Source organism: Castor canadensis, chromosome 8 (assembly GCF_047511655.1).
Source record: "Castor canadensis chromosome 8, mCasCan1.hap1v2, whole genome shotgun sequence".
Lineage (NCBI taxonomy): Eukaryota > Metazoa > Chordata > Mammalia > Rodentia > Castoridae > Castor > Castor canadensis.
This window is the reverse complement of record NC_133393.1, coordinates 13,902,489-13,917,058: the sequence shown is the minus strand read 5'-3', so window position 1 is coordinate 13,917,058 and position 14,570 is coordinate 13,902,489. Positions and strand designations below refer to the sequence as shown.

At 46.3% G+C, this 14,570-nt stretch overlaps 1 protein-coding gene across 2 annotated transcripts in view; it reads left to right on the top strand.

Moving 5' to 3' along the window:
* Cul9 (cullin 9) overlaps positions 1-14,570 on the top strand; it is a 34,164-nt gene that overhangs the window by 7,911 nt on the left and 11,683 nt on the right. The window contains exons 9-26 of one of the 2 annotated variants that reach the window (XM_020157235.2): positions 2,083-2,290; positions 4,036-4,232; positions 4,561-4,778; positions 5,872-6,118; positions 6,197-6,302; positions 6,860-7,087; positions 7,350-7,440; positions 7,580-7,751; positions 9,416-9,521; positions 9,807-9,902; positions 9,990-10,165; positions 10,429-10,562; positions 10,911-11,090; positions 11,244-11,353; positions 11,428-11,610; positions 11,743-11,903; positions 12,164-12,392; positions 12,484-12,664. In XM_020157235.2, the coding sequence (XP_020012824.2) occupies positions 2,083-2,290; positions 4,036-4,232; positions 4,561-4,778; positions 5,872-6,118; positions 6,197-6,302; positions 6,860-7,087; positions 7,350-7,440; positions 7,580-7,751; positions 9,416-9,521; positions 9,807-9,902; positions 9,990-10,165; positions 10,429-10,562; positions 10,911-11,090; positions 11,244-11,353; positions 11,428-11,610; positions 11,743-11,903; positions 12,164-12,392; positions 12,484-12,664 (3,023 nt within the window). Of the gene's footprint in view, positions 1-2,082; positions 2,291-4,035; positions 4,233-4,560; positions 4,779-5,871; positions 6,119-6,196; positions 6,303-6,859; positions 7,088-7,349; positions 7,441-7,579; positions 7,752-9,415; positions 9,522-9,806; positions 9,903-9,989; positions 10,166-10,428; positions 10,563-10,856; positions 11,115-11,243; positions 11,354-11,427; positions 11,611-11,742; positions 11,904-12,163; positions 12,393-12,483; positions 12,665-14,570 lie in introns of both variants that reach the window. The other variant, XM_020157234.2, reaches the window with a different exon arrangement.

Here is a 14,570-nt window from a genome sequence, read left to right as displayed (position 1 = left end):
GCAGCTGAAGTGGTAGAGCACCTGCCTAGCAAGCATGAGGCCCTGAGTTCAAACTCCAGTACTGCCAGGAAAAAAAAATAGAGTGAGTTAACAAGGAAGGGAGAGGTTCTATTAAAGCTTGAAAGTAGGGAGTATCTTGGCTCAAATATTATAAGAGCAAAAAAAAGTCCAGTTTCCTTTCTGCCACTGTTAGTGTAAGTTCAGTGTATCCTTTAGATCATCTATAGATTTATAATTGTGTTTGGAAATATACCATTTTTGTAGTATTTAAATTTTTTAAGTTAATTTTTTACCTCAATACATGTACAAAAAATTACACATAAAAATATTGCTGGGGTAGAAACAGAGCATCTTCTGAGTTTTGTGTTTTATTGTATGTAATCACACTCATTATATGTTTCTATGACTTTTTTGTACCCTCACTCAGTATAGCTCAGAGGGCTTTCCATGTTAGTCTGCATGGATCCGTTTATCATCTTCATTGTTGTGTGGAACTCTGTGATATAGTTACAGCCAAGTTCAAGTACAATATTGTAACAGATCTGTTTTCCCTTACTGCTACCAACACTGGATATTACCATTTTTTATAAATTGAAAAGACTGGTAAAATCTTAAATAATTGGTGTGTCTGTTTTAATTCCTTAGTTTTGATGAAGTTGTTTATATTTGCATACATTTGTTGCGTTTCTTCTGTGAACATTCTGTTCTTATCCTTTGCCCACTTTTTTATTGGGTTGCCTTTTTCTTATGGATTTATAGGCATTCTTGGTATTAAGCTTTTGTTATTTATGTTTCAGGTTGTTTGTGTTTTAGAAAGTCAAGATAACTTTGTTTTTGTGATTGTAAAAGAATACATGCTCAGGGTGAGGAAGTTAGAAAATGAGGACAATAAAGATCATCTAAAAGCCCTCTCTGCAGAAATAGAGTTAACATTATTATCTGTGTGTTAAGTAGTTCATAAGAAATTGTAGCTACAGAAACAGCTGTGTACTTAAATTATATTTGATTCATGCTGTCATCATCATAAGGTTTCTGAGAAAAGACAGGTCAAAACAGAGCTTCCCCAGTACCTTAATTTGCCTTCTTTCCCTGAAGTTCTCCATGTGTATTCTTTCCCTCTGTAGTTCCCAGGCTACCTCATCTGCATCTGTCACTGACACTGAACTGTGCCCTTTGCCACTGAGCTGCATCCCCAGCCTGCTACTGTTTTTTATTTTAATTAATTAATTTACATTAGTTTTTTGAGACAAGGTCTCACTATGTAGCATAGACTGGTCTCAAACTCTCTATCCTCCTACCTTGCCTCCAGAGTGTTGGGATTACAGATGTGTACCACCACACCCACCTCCAACATCAGAGTTGTTTTTTTTTTTTTTTCTTTTGGCAGTACTGGGGTTTGTACTCAGAGCTTCACACTTGCTAGGCAGTCACTCTACCACTTGAGCCATTCTGCTAGCCTTTTTTTGTACGTATTTTTAAGATAAGGTCTCATAAACTATTTGACCAGGCTGGCCTCAAACCATGATCCTCTTGATCTCTTGTTTCCCGAGTAGCTAGGATTATAGGTGTGAACCACCAGCACCCAACTCCAACGTCAGTTTTTAAATGTCCATCTTTGCTTACTTCCTGAGATGTTACCCTTATCTCTCTTGTTGTCTGTTGATCTCTGGCTACCCTATATCAGTTCCAGAATTTTGATTATTATATGTTTATAGTTATATTTAGGTTAACTGTAGGCAAATTGTTTTTTTCCAAACACTTTTGCCTGAATCTACCTGTCATATTTTTAACTTCTAAAGAATTTTGCTTAGAATTACATTAAATCTATAGATTCATTTGAAAAGCCAGAATTTATAATCATTTTCCTCTACTGCCTCCCTTCAGTAGGTGAGGAGCCAGGGGCAGTTAGACTGCAGAAGTGAGGGATTAGTGGTGAGGCTGGGACAAGGAGGACAGGTTGGAGGAGGGAGGATTGAATGGACTTGATGGGTGGGGTTGGGTAGGGAGTGAGATGGTGTCATGACTGAGAAATCAGGCAAGACTCCTTGGGATGGAGAGCCCCAGGATTTCTTCTCTTCTCAGAGAGAAGCTAGTGAAGACACTGGTGGAGTTGCTGACCAACCAGGTGGGAGAGAAGATGGTGGTGGTCCTGGCCCTGCGCCTCCTTTACTTGCTTATGACCAAGCATGAGTGGCGTCCACTCTTTGCCAAGGAGGGTGGCATCTACGCTGTGCTGGTTTGCATGCAAGAATATAAGACTTCCGTCTTGGTGCAGCAGGCAGGCCTGGCGGTGAGTGCACTGGACCTGTCCAGAGAGAGCAGTGGGCAAGACAAGCAGATTGAGGGACTGGTGACTTGGAAGAGGTACTGTGGTGATTTTGACACGGTGTGGTAGACACTGGAGTGGAAAGATGCAGATGAATTTAAGAGTGTGATCTGGACAGTCTTGGAGATTGAGTGCATGTTTGGAGAAAAATAGAAGGGAGTTTTTAAAAGAATGACACTCTGGTTTAAAACTGAGCAGTGGGATACATGAGGTGGGCATTTACTAAATGAGAGAATGTTGCAGGAAGAGATATGGGGAGGTCAGGAGCCATTTTTAAGTATGTTAAAGACTAGTGTTCTAGTGTGACAGTTAAAAAATTATTTTTTACCCTTTTATCAGAGTTGTACCCTTACACAGTAAATACTCCATCACCAGATTTGGGTACAACAAAGACAGCATGGCCATTGCTTTGCTACTCTGGCCAGAGAATAGAATTCAGAGGACCTTATAGAAGATTAGCTTCCTAGCTACTTAAGACTACTGGCTGGTAGTGTGGTGTGGGCGGTGTGGCTCTGTGTGGCCTAAAGGTTCCTGAAGGGGACAGGCATGCCTCAGCCAGAGCAGTACTGAGAATGGATTCCAACAGTACAATGGGAACACCCTGGACAGGAGCACATGTCCTCTCAGAGCAGACTGTTCTGAGAGAGGCCAGGAAGTGCTTCCTTTATGGGGTCAGCTAGTTTTTGTTCTTCCTAAGAGTATCTAGGCATTCATATTCTAGGCCATAGGCACTGAAAGAATTCCCTGATCTTCTCAAATTGTATGACCAAAATACAGCATTTTCCTCTAAATTCAAACTCTTGCCCATACTAAAATCTCACCATCTTGCTTTTAAATTGAGGTCTGTAGAATTTAGCTCATTGGAGCAGAGTGGGGTAACCAAAGGGAAAAAACCTATTACCAGATAGCATTTGCTTGGAGGGCCTGGGCCTGACAAGGGGAATTGTTCTAAAATTAATTCTAGACCAGCCTATCCCTAGCGAGTTTCTTCTAGAGACAGCCCTTTTACCAGCAGAGATATTCTCTACTCTAAGGTACAGTGTTCATTTTAACTTAATTTTACAAGTACTTTTCCTATAATTCCAACCACTTTGCCTGTGAGACAACCAAGTAACCTTGTTGAAAAGGGCTGGATGTAGGCGAAGGCCAGGGGACATAGCTTTGGAAATGTTGGCATATAGGTGGTGAAGCCATGGGAGTGGTCAAGGTTGTCTATGGAGGGAGATGAGAGGAGACACGGAATTTTAGTGTTTGATGACCAGACAAAAGAACAGCAAAGAGGCAGGAGGGAAATCAGGAGGCTATGAAGGCATGGAACTCAGGGAAGAGACGTTTTACGAAGGAAAGAATGGTCAGCTGAAATGGGAGGCGACTTCAAGGAAAACCTCTGAAGACAAGCTGTGAAAGGGCAGCATCCCAATTTTAGGGGCAAAGAGAAATGGCAGATGGATTTTACCATTTACTCTTCGATTGTTTTGTTTGCTTTCATTTCAGTCCTTTCTTCCTCCCTCCCTTCTTCCCTCCATTGCACATCCTCCTTAGCATTTGATGTCCTATCACCGTGTCTCCTATTTCCATCTCTTATGCTACCTATTTACAAACAGTTCTGCCCCAAATTTTGAGATCTAGAACAATGATTTTGGCTTCACCCTTTCTTGTAATGGCTCTATCCACCCCTACCTAACTCTTTTTCCACATTCCCCTTACAGGCACTGAAGATGCTGGCCATTGCCAGCTCCTCGGAAATCCCCACTTTTGTTACTGGCCGAGATTCCATCCAGCCTTTGTTTGATGCTCAGATGACCAGAGAGATCTTCGCCAGCATTGACTCGGCCACACGTCCAGGCTCTGAGAGCTTGCTTCTTAGTGTCCCTGCAGCTGTGATCCTGATGCTAAACACTGAGGGGTTAGAATATTACCCTCCAAACTTCTCTGGCTCAGGCTCTTGTACTCCACAGACATCCCCTTTTGTTGTCACCTCTGGATTAAACACCAGTGACCCCTCTGAATGTCTTTTGAAGAGAGGCCAGCTGGTTGGGGATAGGGAAGAGAAGGCAAAGAGGTCCTGACCTTCCATCATGGGGCTGGGAAGAATGGCCTGAGGTCAGGTGATCAGAAATCCTGCCTCAAAGGGACCACTGAAGCCCCTCCAACTGAAGGGCACTCTGCACTTGTTTTCCTGAATCAGCTGCATTAACTGTCATTTTATTCCCTGATCACCTCCCTCTTCCCAGGTGCTCCTCTGCAGTGAGAAATGGCCTACTTCTGCTCAACCTGCTTTTGTGCAACCACCACACTCTGGGAGACCAGATTATAACCCAAGAGCTGAGAGACACCTTACTTAGACACTCAGGGATAGCACCGGGGACAGAACCCATGCCCACCACACGCACCATCCTCATGATGCTTCTCAATCGCTACTCAGAGCCACCGGGCAGTTCCGAGCATGCAGGTACCATTGTGGAGGGGGTGGTTCTGCTGAGGAATCATACAGCGCCAGCCCCTGGTCATGAAGACCAAAGATCGTATACCAGCCCCTTACTGGAAACACAAGGAATCTTCAGGGTTTCTTTTGGTGCTCATGTTAGATCTTAAGTAGAACTTCCTGACCAAGAGGAAAAGGAGACTCTAGAATAGGTGCAGCAAAATTGTCTTCTTGAATGGCTTTAAACATTGTTGGAATCCCTTCGGTCTTGGCTAGGTTTGGTCCAGTCTTAGTGGAAAATAGAAAATGGATTGAAATGACATATAGTGAGGCCTTCAGTAGAAGAATTGCAATTTATGGTACAGAAAATTTGTGGTTGGGGATGGGGTGTAGTTTAGTGGTAGAGCATTTGCCTAACTCTTACAAGGCCATGGATTCCATCCCCAGCACTGAAAAAAAAAGATAAAAGGTATGTGATTAGAAACATCAAGTGAAATATTGATGTCATAGGGAAGAAACCCTTTATGTGTTTAAAAAAAAGTGAAACCCGGAAGTATGGATACCAAAATAAGCAATATATATATAAAACCACAATGCTAGGCCGGACACCAGTGGCTCACACCTGTAATCCTAGCTACTCAGGAGGCAGAGATCAGGAGGATCATGGTTTGAAGCCAGCCTGGGCAAGTAGTTCACAAGACCCTATCTTGAAAACACCCATCATGGAAAAAGGGCTGGTGTAGTGGCTCAAGGTGTAGGCCCTGAGTTCAAGCCCCAGTACCGCAAAAAAAAAAAAAAACCCAAAAAAACTCTGCAATGTTAGGCAGTTTAAGGATATAATTATAGTAGTTATTATTTATTATAGCTAACACTTTAATAAAAGGTAATTGAGATTAAAAATGTATTTAATTTGTCAATGTTTGCTATACTAGATTTTTTTCAAATGTAGTTAGGTCTCTGTTTGGGACCAGAAAAGAAAATCTCTCATAGTTTGGTAAAACTTCCTCGATATGGGAAGAAAATTTGGGGTGACTTTCTGGGCCTTCCCGTTTCTCGGTTTGACCGACTTGTAAGATTCCTTTTCATGCACATTTTTTCCTCTGGTGTGTCCGGCTTGCAGCACTGGAAACCCCAAGCACCCAGGGTCAGGATGGGTCCCCCGAACTACTGATTAGATCCCTGGTGGGGGGCCCATCTGCAGAACTCCTCCTGGACTTGGAACGCATGCTGTGCCGCGAGGGCAGCCCAGGGGGCGCCGTGAAGCCGCTCCTCAAGCGCCTCCAGCAGGAGACCCAGCCCTTCCTCTTGTTGCTGCGGACTCTGGATGCCCCTGGGCCCAACAAAATTCTGCTGCTGACTGTGCTGAGGTGAGGGGCCTATCTAGGCACCCAGGTACAGGGAATAAGGGACTGCAGAGAGTTCACTTGTTTCCATACTCTCACTAGGGTCATGACCCGACTGCTGGATTACCCGGAGACAGTGGTCCTCCCCTGGCATGAGGTCTTGGAGCCCTGCCTCAACTGTCTGAGTGGCCCCAGCAGTGACTCTGAGGTATCAGAGCCCTATTGGGTGGGGGAGGGAAGGCAGCAAATGAGGTGCCACCTGCCTCTTCAGGCTTTGTATGTGTAGCAGAGCCTTCCCAAATGGTTTAGAGGGCACTGGGATGGGGGTAAGGGGAAGTCTAATGCCACCCAAGAGTCTCTAGAACTTGGGTCTTTGAACTGTAGACTTTGTGGCTATACTTGGATTTTACATTCTGGGTTTAGTAGAAGCTCACACTCAGCAATCCAAACAGTCCTTCCTCTCTGCCTGCCAGGATTTGTGCATCATGGAGCAAGGCTCAGGCACCAGTATTGGCTCTTGGGATAGCTTGGCTCTGGCAGAAAGAAGCTTGAGAAACTGCCTAAGCTCTGCCACTGCCAATTCATTCTGGAGTCTCAGCACTCCAGTATTCTGTCCCATTCTGTCCATGGTAGTGTCCTTTCCCTGGGCTTTCGAGATTCTTTAGAATCTCATCCACCACATTTCCTTCACTGGACTCAGCCCTTATCCTTTACATGTCCTACCCTTTGTTTTCCATAAACTAACACATGTGGCTCTGGGCTCAGATTGTTCAAGAGCTGACCAGCTTCCTGCATCGCTTGGCTTCAATGCATAAGGACTATGCAGTGGTGCTCTGCTGCCTGGGAGCAAAAGAGGCTCTCTCCAAAGTCCTGGACAAGCACTCGGCTCAGCTGCTGCTGGCCTCTGAGCTTCGGGACCTGGTGACAGAGTGTGAGAAATATGCCCAGCTTTATAGCAATCTCACCTCCAGCATCCTGGCTGGCTGCATTCAGGTGAGGAAGGAGGGTCTCTTTCTCTCTCTCCCTCTCTCCCTCTCTCCCTCTCTCCCTCTCCCCCCTCTTTTCCTGGGATCCCTGTTTGACAGAAGTAGCAACAAATCTTATTCCCTAAACCTTACCCCATATGGTCTTACCAAAATTGGGAGAGAAACTGAGTGTTCTGTTGCTTCTTGACCACTTTTTCTCTACACATGTTTCTGTGTGTTTTTCTGTATCCCTACCTTTCCCTGTGCCCTGCTCTGATGTTTGGCTGCAGATGGTGCTGGGACAGATTGAAGACCACAGACGAACCCACCAACCCATCAATATCCCCTTCTTTGATGTGTTTCTCAGGCATCTCTGCCAGGGTTAGTGCCCCCCTGTGGTTTCTCCTGGTTCCCACCCAGCATCTTCTTTTTCCCTTCCCTTCCTGCTCCCCAGTCCCTTTCATTATTTCTGTCTCATCTAACCAAGCTACAACCTGCACCCCTCTCCACGTGCCCCCAGGCTCCAGCGTGGAAGTGAAGGAGGACAAGTGCTGGCAGAAGGTGGAGGTGTCTTCCAACCCGCACCGGGCCTGCAAACTTATGGATCGCAATCCCAAGACCTACTGGGAGTCCAATGGCAGCACTGGCTCCCACTACATCACCTTGCACATGCACCGTGGTGTTCTTGTTAGGTGTGAACACACCCATGTGTACACATGAACTCTGAATATTTTGATTTATCCCAACATACTTCCCCAAACACACAACTCTGTTACCCCCATCCCTGAGGGATGTACTCAAACCCATTTTGTGCAGTGAACATATTGACGTATTGACCTACCTTTGCTGTGCTACATGTAGTCACCCCCTCTGTGAAGTATGGTGACTGGTACCCCCAACAGATGTAGATGTCACTGCCCTATGCTTAGAAATTAGTAACTCACCTACCTTCCGCTCGGTACTTGTTTAATGCCAGGCATTTGTTCCTGGTACTGTGTAAGGTTCTAGACATAAAAGAACAATAGGATAGTTTTTGTGTTCAGGAAACTTGCAGTCTAGTTGGTAAGCCATCTAGAAAATAGGTTAGAGATCTGGGTCTAGTGGCACATGCCTGTGATCTAGGGAGACTGAGGCCTAGGCTATATAGCAAGACCCTGTCTCAAAAACATAAATAAAACTGGCTGGGGGCATGGATCAAGTGGTAGAGTGCCTGCCTAGCAAGCATAAGGTCCTGAGTTCAGACCCCAGTACTATAAAAAAAAAAAAAAGTTGACTCTTGGTTATAACACTCTTGAGAGTTTGCTGAGCAATGAATTTCTCTAAAGCTAGCTTGCTGTGCAGGAAGAATCACTTTCTTTTTTTTAAAAAAAAAAAAGATGGGGGAAGGAGGAAAGGAAAGAAGAAAGAAAAAAAAGCATCATGGTCAATACGTGCCTTGGATCCTGAGGCAAGGGGTCAGAGAAGCTTCCTTCCAGAAGGGGGGATTGGCTGAGCTAAAGTTTGAAGTCAAAATTAGCTAGATAAAGAATGCCTAATAGACATTACAGGCAGAAGGACAACATTTGTGCCATCTGGAAGTAAGGAACAGGATGCTGTGCTGGGGAACTTTTACTAAATTATGTTTGGCTGGAATGAAGGGTGTTTGGATCAAAATAGCAAGACATGATGCCAGAAGAGTGGGCAGTGGCTGGTCACAAAGTTTTATGAGCTAAGCTTAAGTTTTACTCTGAAACATGGGGAGCCATTGAAGGATTTTAAAAGGAGAGGGACAAAATTAGATTTTTTTACTTAGAAAGCCACTCTGGTAATTATGGAAGTTTGGATTAGAGACTAGGAAAAAGGAGTTGGAAGGTTTATATGGCAGCCTAGTTGAGAAATGTTCCATGTATTCAGTTAGAGGGACTGGGAATTGAAGGGTTGATGGACTGGGGATCTATAGGACTTGCATTGACTGGATGAGGGACACCATGAGAGAGATTTGTCTGTAGTGGGTAGGTGGCTCATTTATTTTTCAGGAGAGAAAAATAGGAAGTGGGGCGGGGGAGGGGCAGGTTTATGTATACAGATGATAGTTTGACGTTGGCATGTTGACTTGGAGTTGCCCGTGGCTCATGACACAGAAAGGTCCATCAAGTACACAGTATGATCACTCGAGAACAGACAGGTAGAAATGTGGATCTTAGGTCATTTGTGTATTTGTGACTTTGGAGAAATATAAAGGGAAGAGCCTAGAGACTGGGGAAGATGGGTGTGGCAGAAGCCAGCAAAGAACAGGAGCCAGAGGAGGAAGTGGTATGATGAAATAGATTTGAACTAAGATTGGGGCCCTAGGTTTGATGCCTTTCTCTTCTCTCAGGCAGCTGACTCTGTTGGTGGCCAGTGAGGACTCAAGTTACATGCCAGCCAGGGTGGTGGTGTTTGGGGGTGACAGCACCAGCTGCATCAGCACCGAGCTTAACACGGTGGGGACCCTTGTGCCCCCCGTACCATATTCCCCATCCTTTAGTTTGTCCCAAACCTGTGAAAAGGACCTTGTCTCTGGGGGAATGACCTCCTCCCTTCCTTCTGAGAAGGCCTTGACTTGTAAGCAGAGTGGAATTAGGGATGTGGAGCCACGAAGGCCCCTGGGCTCATGGCAGGAGAAATAAAGGGCACATGCCATACCCAGCTTAGTTGCTGTCAGCTGTCCTTCCAGCCCCACTTCAGGTGACAGCTCTGTCTCTACCCTCTCTTTCCTGCCCTGCCAGGTGAATGTGATGCCCTCTGCTAGCCGGGTGACCCTCCTAGAGAATCTGAACCGCTTCTGGCCTGTCATCCAGATCCGCATAAAGCGCTGCCAGCAGGTGGGGCTGGAAGGAGACTAGGGGCTGAGGATCGGAAGTGATACAGATTCTGTATAGTGACTGGGGTTTCTAATTTGTGCATTGCAGGGTGGCATTGACACTCGGGTTCGGGGTGTGGAAGTCCTGGGCCCTAAGCCCACTTTCTGGCCACTGTTCCGGGAGCAGCTGTGTCGCCGTACATGTCTCTTCTACACAATTCGGGCACAAGTCTGGAGCCAGGACATAGCAGAGGATCGCAAGCGCCTCCTACAGCTTTGTCCCAGGTGAGTGAGGCACAAAGAGGAAGATAGTTAAGGGAACAGGGCATTGTGAGAAGTAGAGGGCAGGAAAGATGCTTCTGTGGGAATCTGAAGGTGAAACTACAGCCTGGACACCAGGAGAAGTTGAATACAGGTGAGTAGTGTGTGCTGTCAGAGGAGAACTGTGTAAAAGGACCAAGCATGGGGCAATTGGGAGTTGATTTGCTCTTGAGTGGTGGCCGCGGAGAACTCTATCTTTAATCTTTGGCCATACACTGTGTTCCTAGACTGAACAGAGTTTTGCGTCATGAGCAGAATTTTGCTGATCGTTTCCTCCCTGACGATGAGGCCGCCCAAGCACTGGGCAAGACCTGCTGGGAGGCCCTGGTCAGCCCCCTCGTGCAGAACATCACCTGCCCCGGTAACCATCCACCCTGGCCATGCTAACCTGCTCTTCGTCATTATTCCCAGGGACCACCTGAGTTAGTGCTCTGTGACCTTTGGGTTCAGAGGCCTGTCACCTCAATGTACCTCTTTCCTTCCCACTCCAGGGACTGCTCCCTGAGACACTGGTATTTGAATCTTCCCCTCCAAACTACCCTCTCCCCCAGTTACCATGTCTCCAGGTTCCAGGTTCCATTGGTGAGGGGAGGAGTAGGGTTCTGCTGCCCCCAAGACCTTTTTGTATAATTGCTTCTCCCCTCTCCTCCTTTAGCTGTCTGTTCTCCCATTTCCCATGGACACTTGTTCCTGACCTGCCTTCTTTCAGATGTGGAAGGTGTGAGCTCCTTGGGATGGCTGCTGGATCAGTACTTAGAGCAGAGGGAAAGCTCTCAGATCCCCTTGAGTCGAGCAGCGTCCTTTGCTTCTCGAGTTCGCCGCCTTTGCCACTTGCTGGTGCACGTGGAGCCTCCTCCTGGGCCTTCTCCTGAGCCATCCCCTCGTCCCTGTGAGTCCAACATGGCTGACCCAAGTGAGAATCTACACTGTGGGAATATTTGGCTCCTTTTTCCTCTGCCTTTCTAGGTCCTTGAGACCTCCTGGCCTTTCCAGAGGATGAGCACCCAAGACCCCTGGACTCACTTTCCATCTTTCTCCACAGTCAGCAGAAACACTAAGGGTCGGGATCGGAGCCCTGTGCCTTCACCAGTTCTTCCAAGCAGCAGCCTGAGGAACATCACCCAGTGCTGGCTGAGTGTGGTGCAGGAGCAGGTGGGCAGACACAAGCTAAAGTGGGGTGGGTGGAATATGCTCTTTTTATGTCATTTCTTGCTCTACCTCTTCAGGTCAGCAGATTCCTGGCTGCAGCCTGGAGGGCCCCAGACTTTGTGCCTCGTTACTGTAAACTCTACGAGCACTTGCAGAGGGCAGGCTCGGAGCTGTTCGGACCTCGAGCAGCATTCACACTGGCTCTGCGTAGCGGCTTCTCTGGTGCCCTGCTGCAGCAGTCCTTCCTCACCGCTGCTCATGTGAGTCCCACCACCTCCCAGGCCCAGGCTGACAGCCTCTGTGGCATGTTCATCTCCTGTTCTATCCTTTCTCCTCCTTTCACTCCCCACTCTCCTACTCCACTCCCTCAGTGCCCATTCCATTGTCCCCAGATGAGTGAGCAGTTTGCCAGGCACATTGACCAACTGATCCAGGGGGGCTTGCTTGGTGGAGCCCCTGGAGTGGAAATGCTGGGGCGGCTTCAGCGGCACCTGGAACCCATCATGGTCCTTTCTGGCCTGGAGCTGGCCACTACTTTTGAGCACTTCTATCAGTGAGTGCAGGTCTGGAGAGGTAGATGGGTGAGCTAGAGTCTAGAGAGAGGGTGTTTTTGAGCCTTAGAGAGGAGACGTGGGAAGAGTGTTAAGACGTGGAGGTGGGCGTGCACTGGTGGAAAGGGAGTGGGAAAGAAGAGGTAAGGCAGGGCCTGTGACTCAGGCAGGCTGCAATATAGGGACTGCCTTCTGGAGGGATTATCTGGGGCTGAGCTTTGCTGGAGCTTACACTGAGATCTTCCTGGGCTGTGTGCTGCAGGCACTACATGGCAGACCGTCTCCTGAGCTTGGGCTCCAGCTGGCTGGAGGGGGCCGTGCTGGAGCAGATCGGCCTCTGTTTCCCCAACCGCCTCCCCCAGCTCATGTTGCAGAGCCTCAGCACCTCAGAGGAGCTGCAGCGCCAGTTCCATGTCTACCAGCTTCAGCAGCTTGACAGGTTACTCTTACAGCAGGAGGACAAGGAGGAACAGGGACTGGAGGAAGAGGAGGTAAGAGCAAGAAGAAAGGGGAGAATAGGAGAACAAGAGAAGACTAGACTTGAGAGAACCCTTGGGCCCTTGAAATCCTTCTGTTCCTCAGGAGGAAGAGGAGGCTGAGAAAGAACTGTTTATGGAAGATTCAAGCCCAACAGTTTCTATACTGGTCCTGTCGCCCCGCTGCTGGCCCGTGTCCCCACTCTGCTACCTGCACCATCCCAGAAAGTGCTTTCCCACAGAATTCTGTGATGCCCTAGACCGTTTCTCCAGTTTCTACAGCCAGAGTAAGGAGCTAGGGAGAGGAAAACTAGAGACTGGGGTGAGCTTCGGGGTAACAGAGGAAAAGGAGGGTACCATTGGACATGAGTGTAGATATGAAGTAGTTTCTAGGACTGGAGGTATGGCTCAAGTGGTAGAGTACTTGCTTTGCAAGCAAAGTCCTGAGTTCAAACCCCAGTCCTACCAAAAGAACAGCATTATGTGGAATGGTTCACTTCTTTGAAGAGTTATCAGATATTACTGCCTTATCTTCCCTGAATGCAGATAACCTCCCAACTTAATCATTATTGTTGTTTTCAGGGGATGTTTACATTTGCCATTATGCCAATTGCTTTTGTCACCATTCATTTTGCATCCCGATCCTTTTAAGTACTTCTGTTAGCAGTTTCTTCATTGAGGGAGTATTGGTGGAAAACCTTACCAGTTTTTATCTGTCTGAGAATGAGTTATTTTCACCTCATAAAATTTGTTTTGGAATTTTGTTTTTGGTGGGTCTGGATTTGAACTTAGGGCTTTGCACTTGCAAAACAGGTACTCTACCACTTGAGCTACACCTTCAGTTTTTGTTTGTTTGTTTGTTTGTTTTGAAACAAGGTCTTGTTACGTATTCTAGGCTAACCTCAAATTCACAATCCTCCTGCCTCTGCCTCCCTAATGCTGGGGTTACAAACATGTACCACCATGTGAGACTAAAAAGTCTTTTTACTATGGTAAATTTCAAACGTAGACAGGCTAGATAAACTCCATTATACCAACACGTGTCAGCTCTAAACTAGTCTTGTTCCATTTATACCACCAATCTACTTTGTCCCACCCTCAAATCCAAAAGGCAAGGACTCACTTTTTAAAAATAAGGACAAGGACACTGCCTTTATTAAACCTTTAGAAGTTAACAAAAATTCCCAATATCATCAAATATACAGCCAGTGTTTATAATTCCCTGGTTGGCTTGAGCTTTTTGGTTATTTTGTTTAATAAGGACCCAGATAAAGCCCACATATTACATTTGGTTATCTCTTACATCTCTCTTAGGTGATAGGCTCCCCTTTTCCCCTTGTGGAGGAAAACTGGGTTGTTTGCCAGTTAGAGCTGTCCACAGGCTAGTTTTTACTGATTGCATTCGCATAGTGTCCTTTACTGTGTTCTGTCTGCCTTATCTCCTGATATTTGGATGTGGAGTCTTGTTCATATTCAGGTTTGATTTTCTTTTTTTTTTTTCTTTTTCTTTTTTTGTGGTACAGGGGCTTGAACTCAGAGCCTACACTTTGAGCCACTCTACCAGCCCCTTTTTTGTGTGTGTGTTGGGGTTTTATTTTTTTGAGATAGGGTCTTGTGAACTATTTACCTAAGGCTGTCTTCAGAGATCCTCCTGATCTCTGCCTCTTGAGTAGCTGGGGTTACAGGCATGAGTCACTGGTGCCTGGCCAGGTTTGAGTTTGATTTCTTGAGCAAGAATGCCTCATTGTTGGTATTTTGTCCTTCCACTAGAAGGCATGTGATGTTAAGATAGATCACTGGATTCTGCATTATCAGTCTATCTGTACATTACCTGTAGTTTTCCATCAGCTTTTTACATCTATCATTTCATTATGGGTTGCAAAATAGTGATACTCTAGTTTTGTCACTGTTTCACGAGTTGGCTGGAATGCTTTCTCTATAAAGAGAAATTTCTTATCATTAACTATTTAGTTAACCCCGAAGTACAGCTTATTCAGGAAAGACTGGATTCTTCCCACTTTTCCCCTTGTTTCTAACTACTTTTTAAAAATAATGTGTTGAACCAGGCCTGGTGGTTCACACCTGTAATCGTAGTTACTCTGCAGGTGGACAGCAGAAGGATCATGGTTTGAAGCCAGTTCAGGCAAAAAATTAGCAGTCTCAGTCTGTACAAAGTTGGGCATGGCCAGGTCC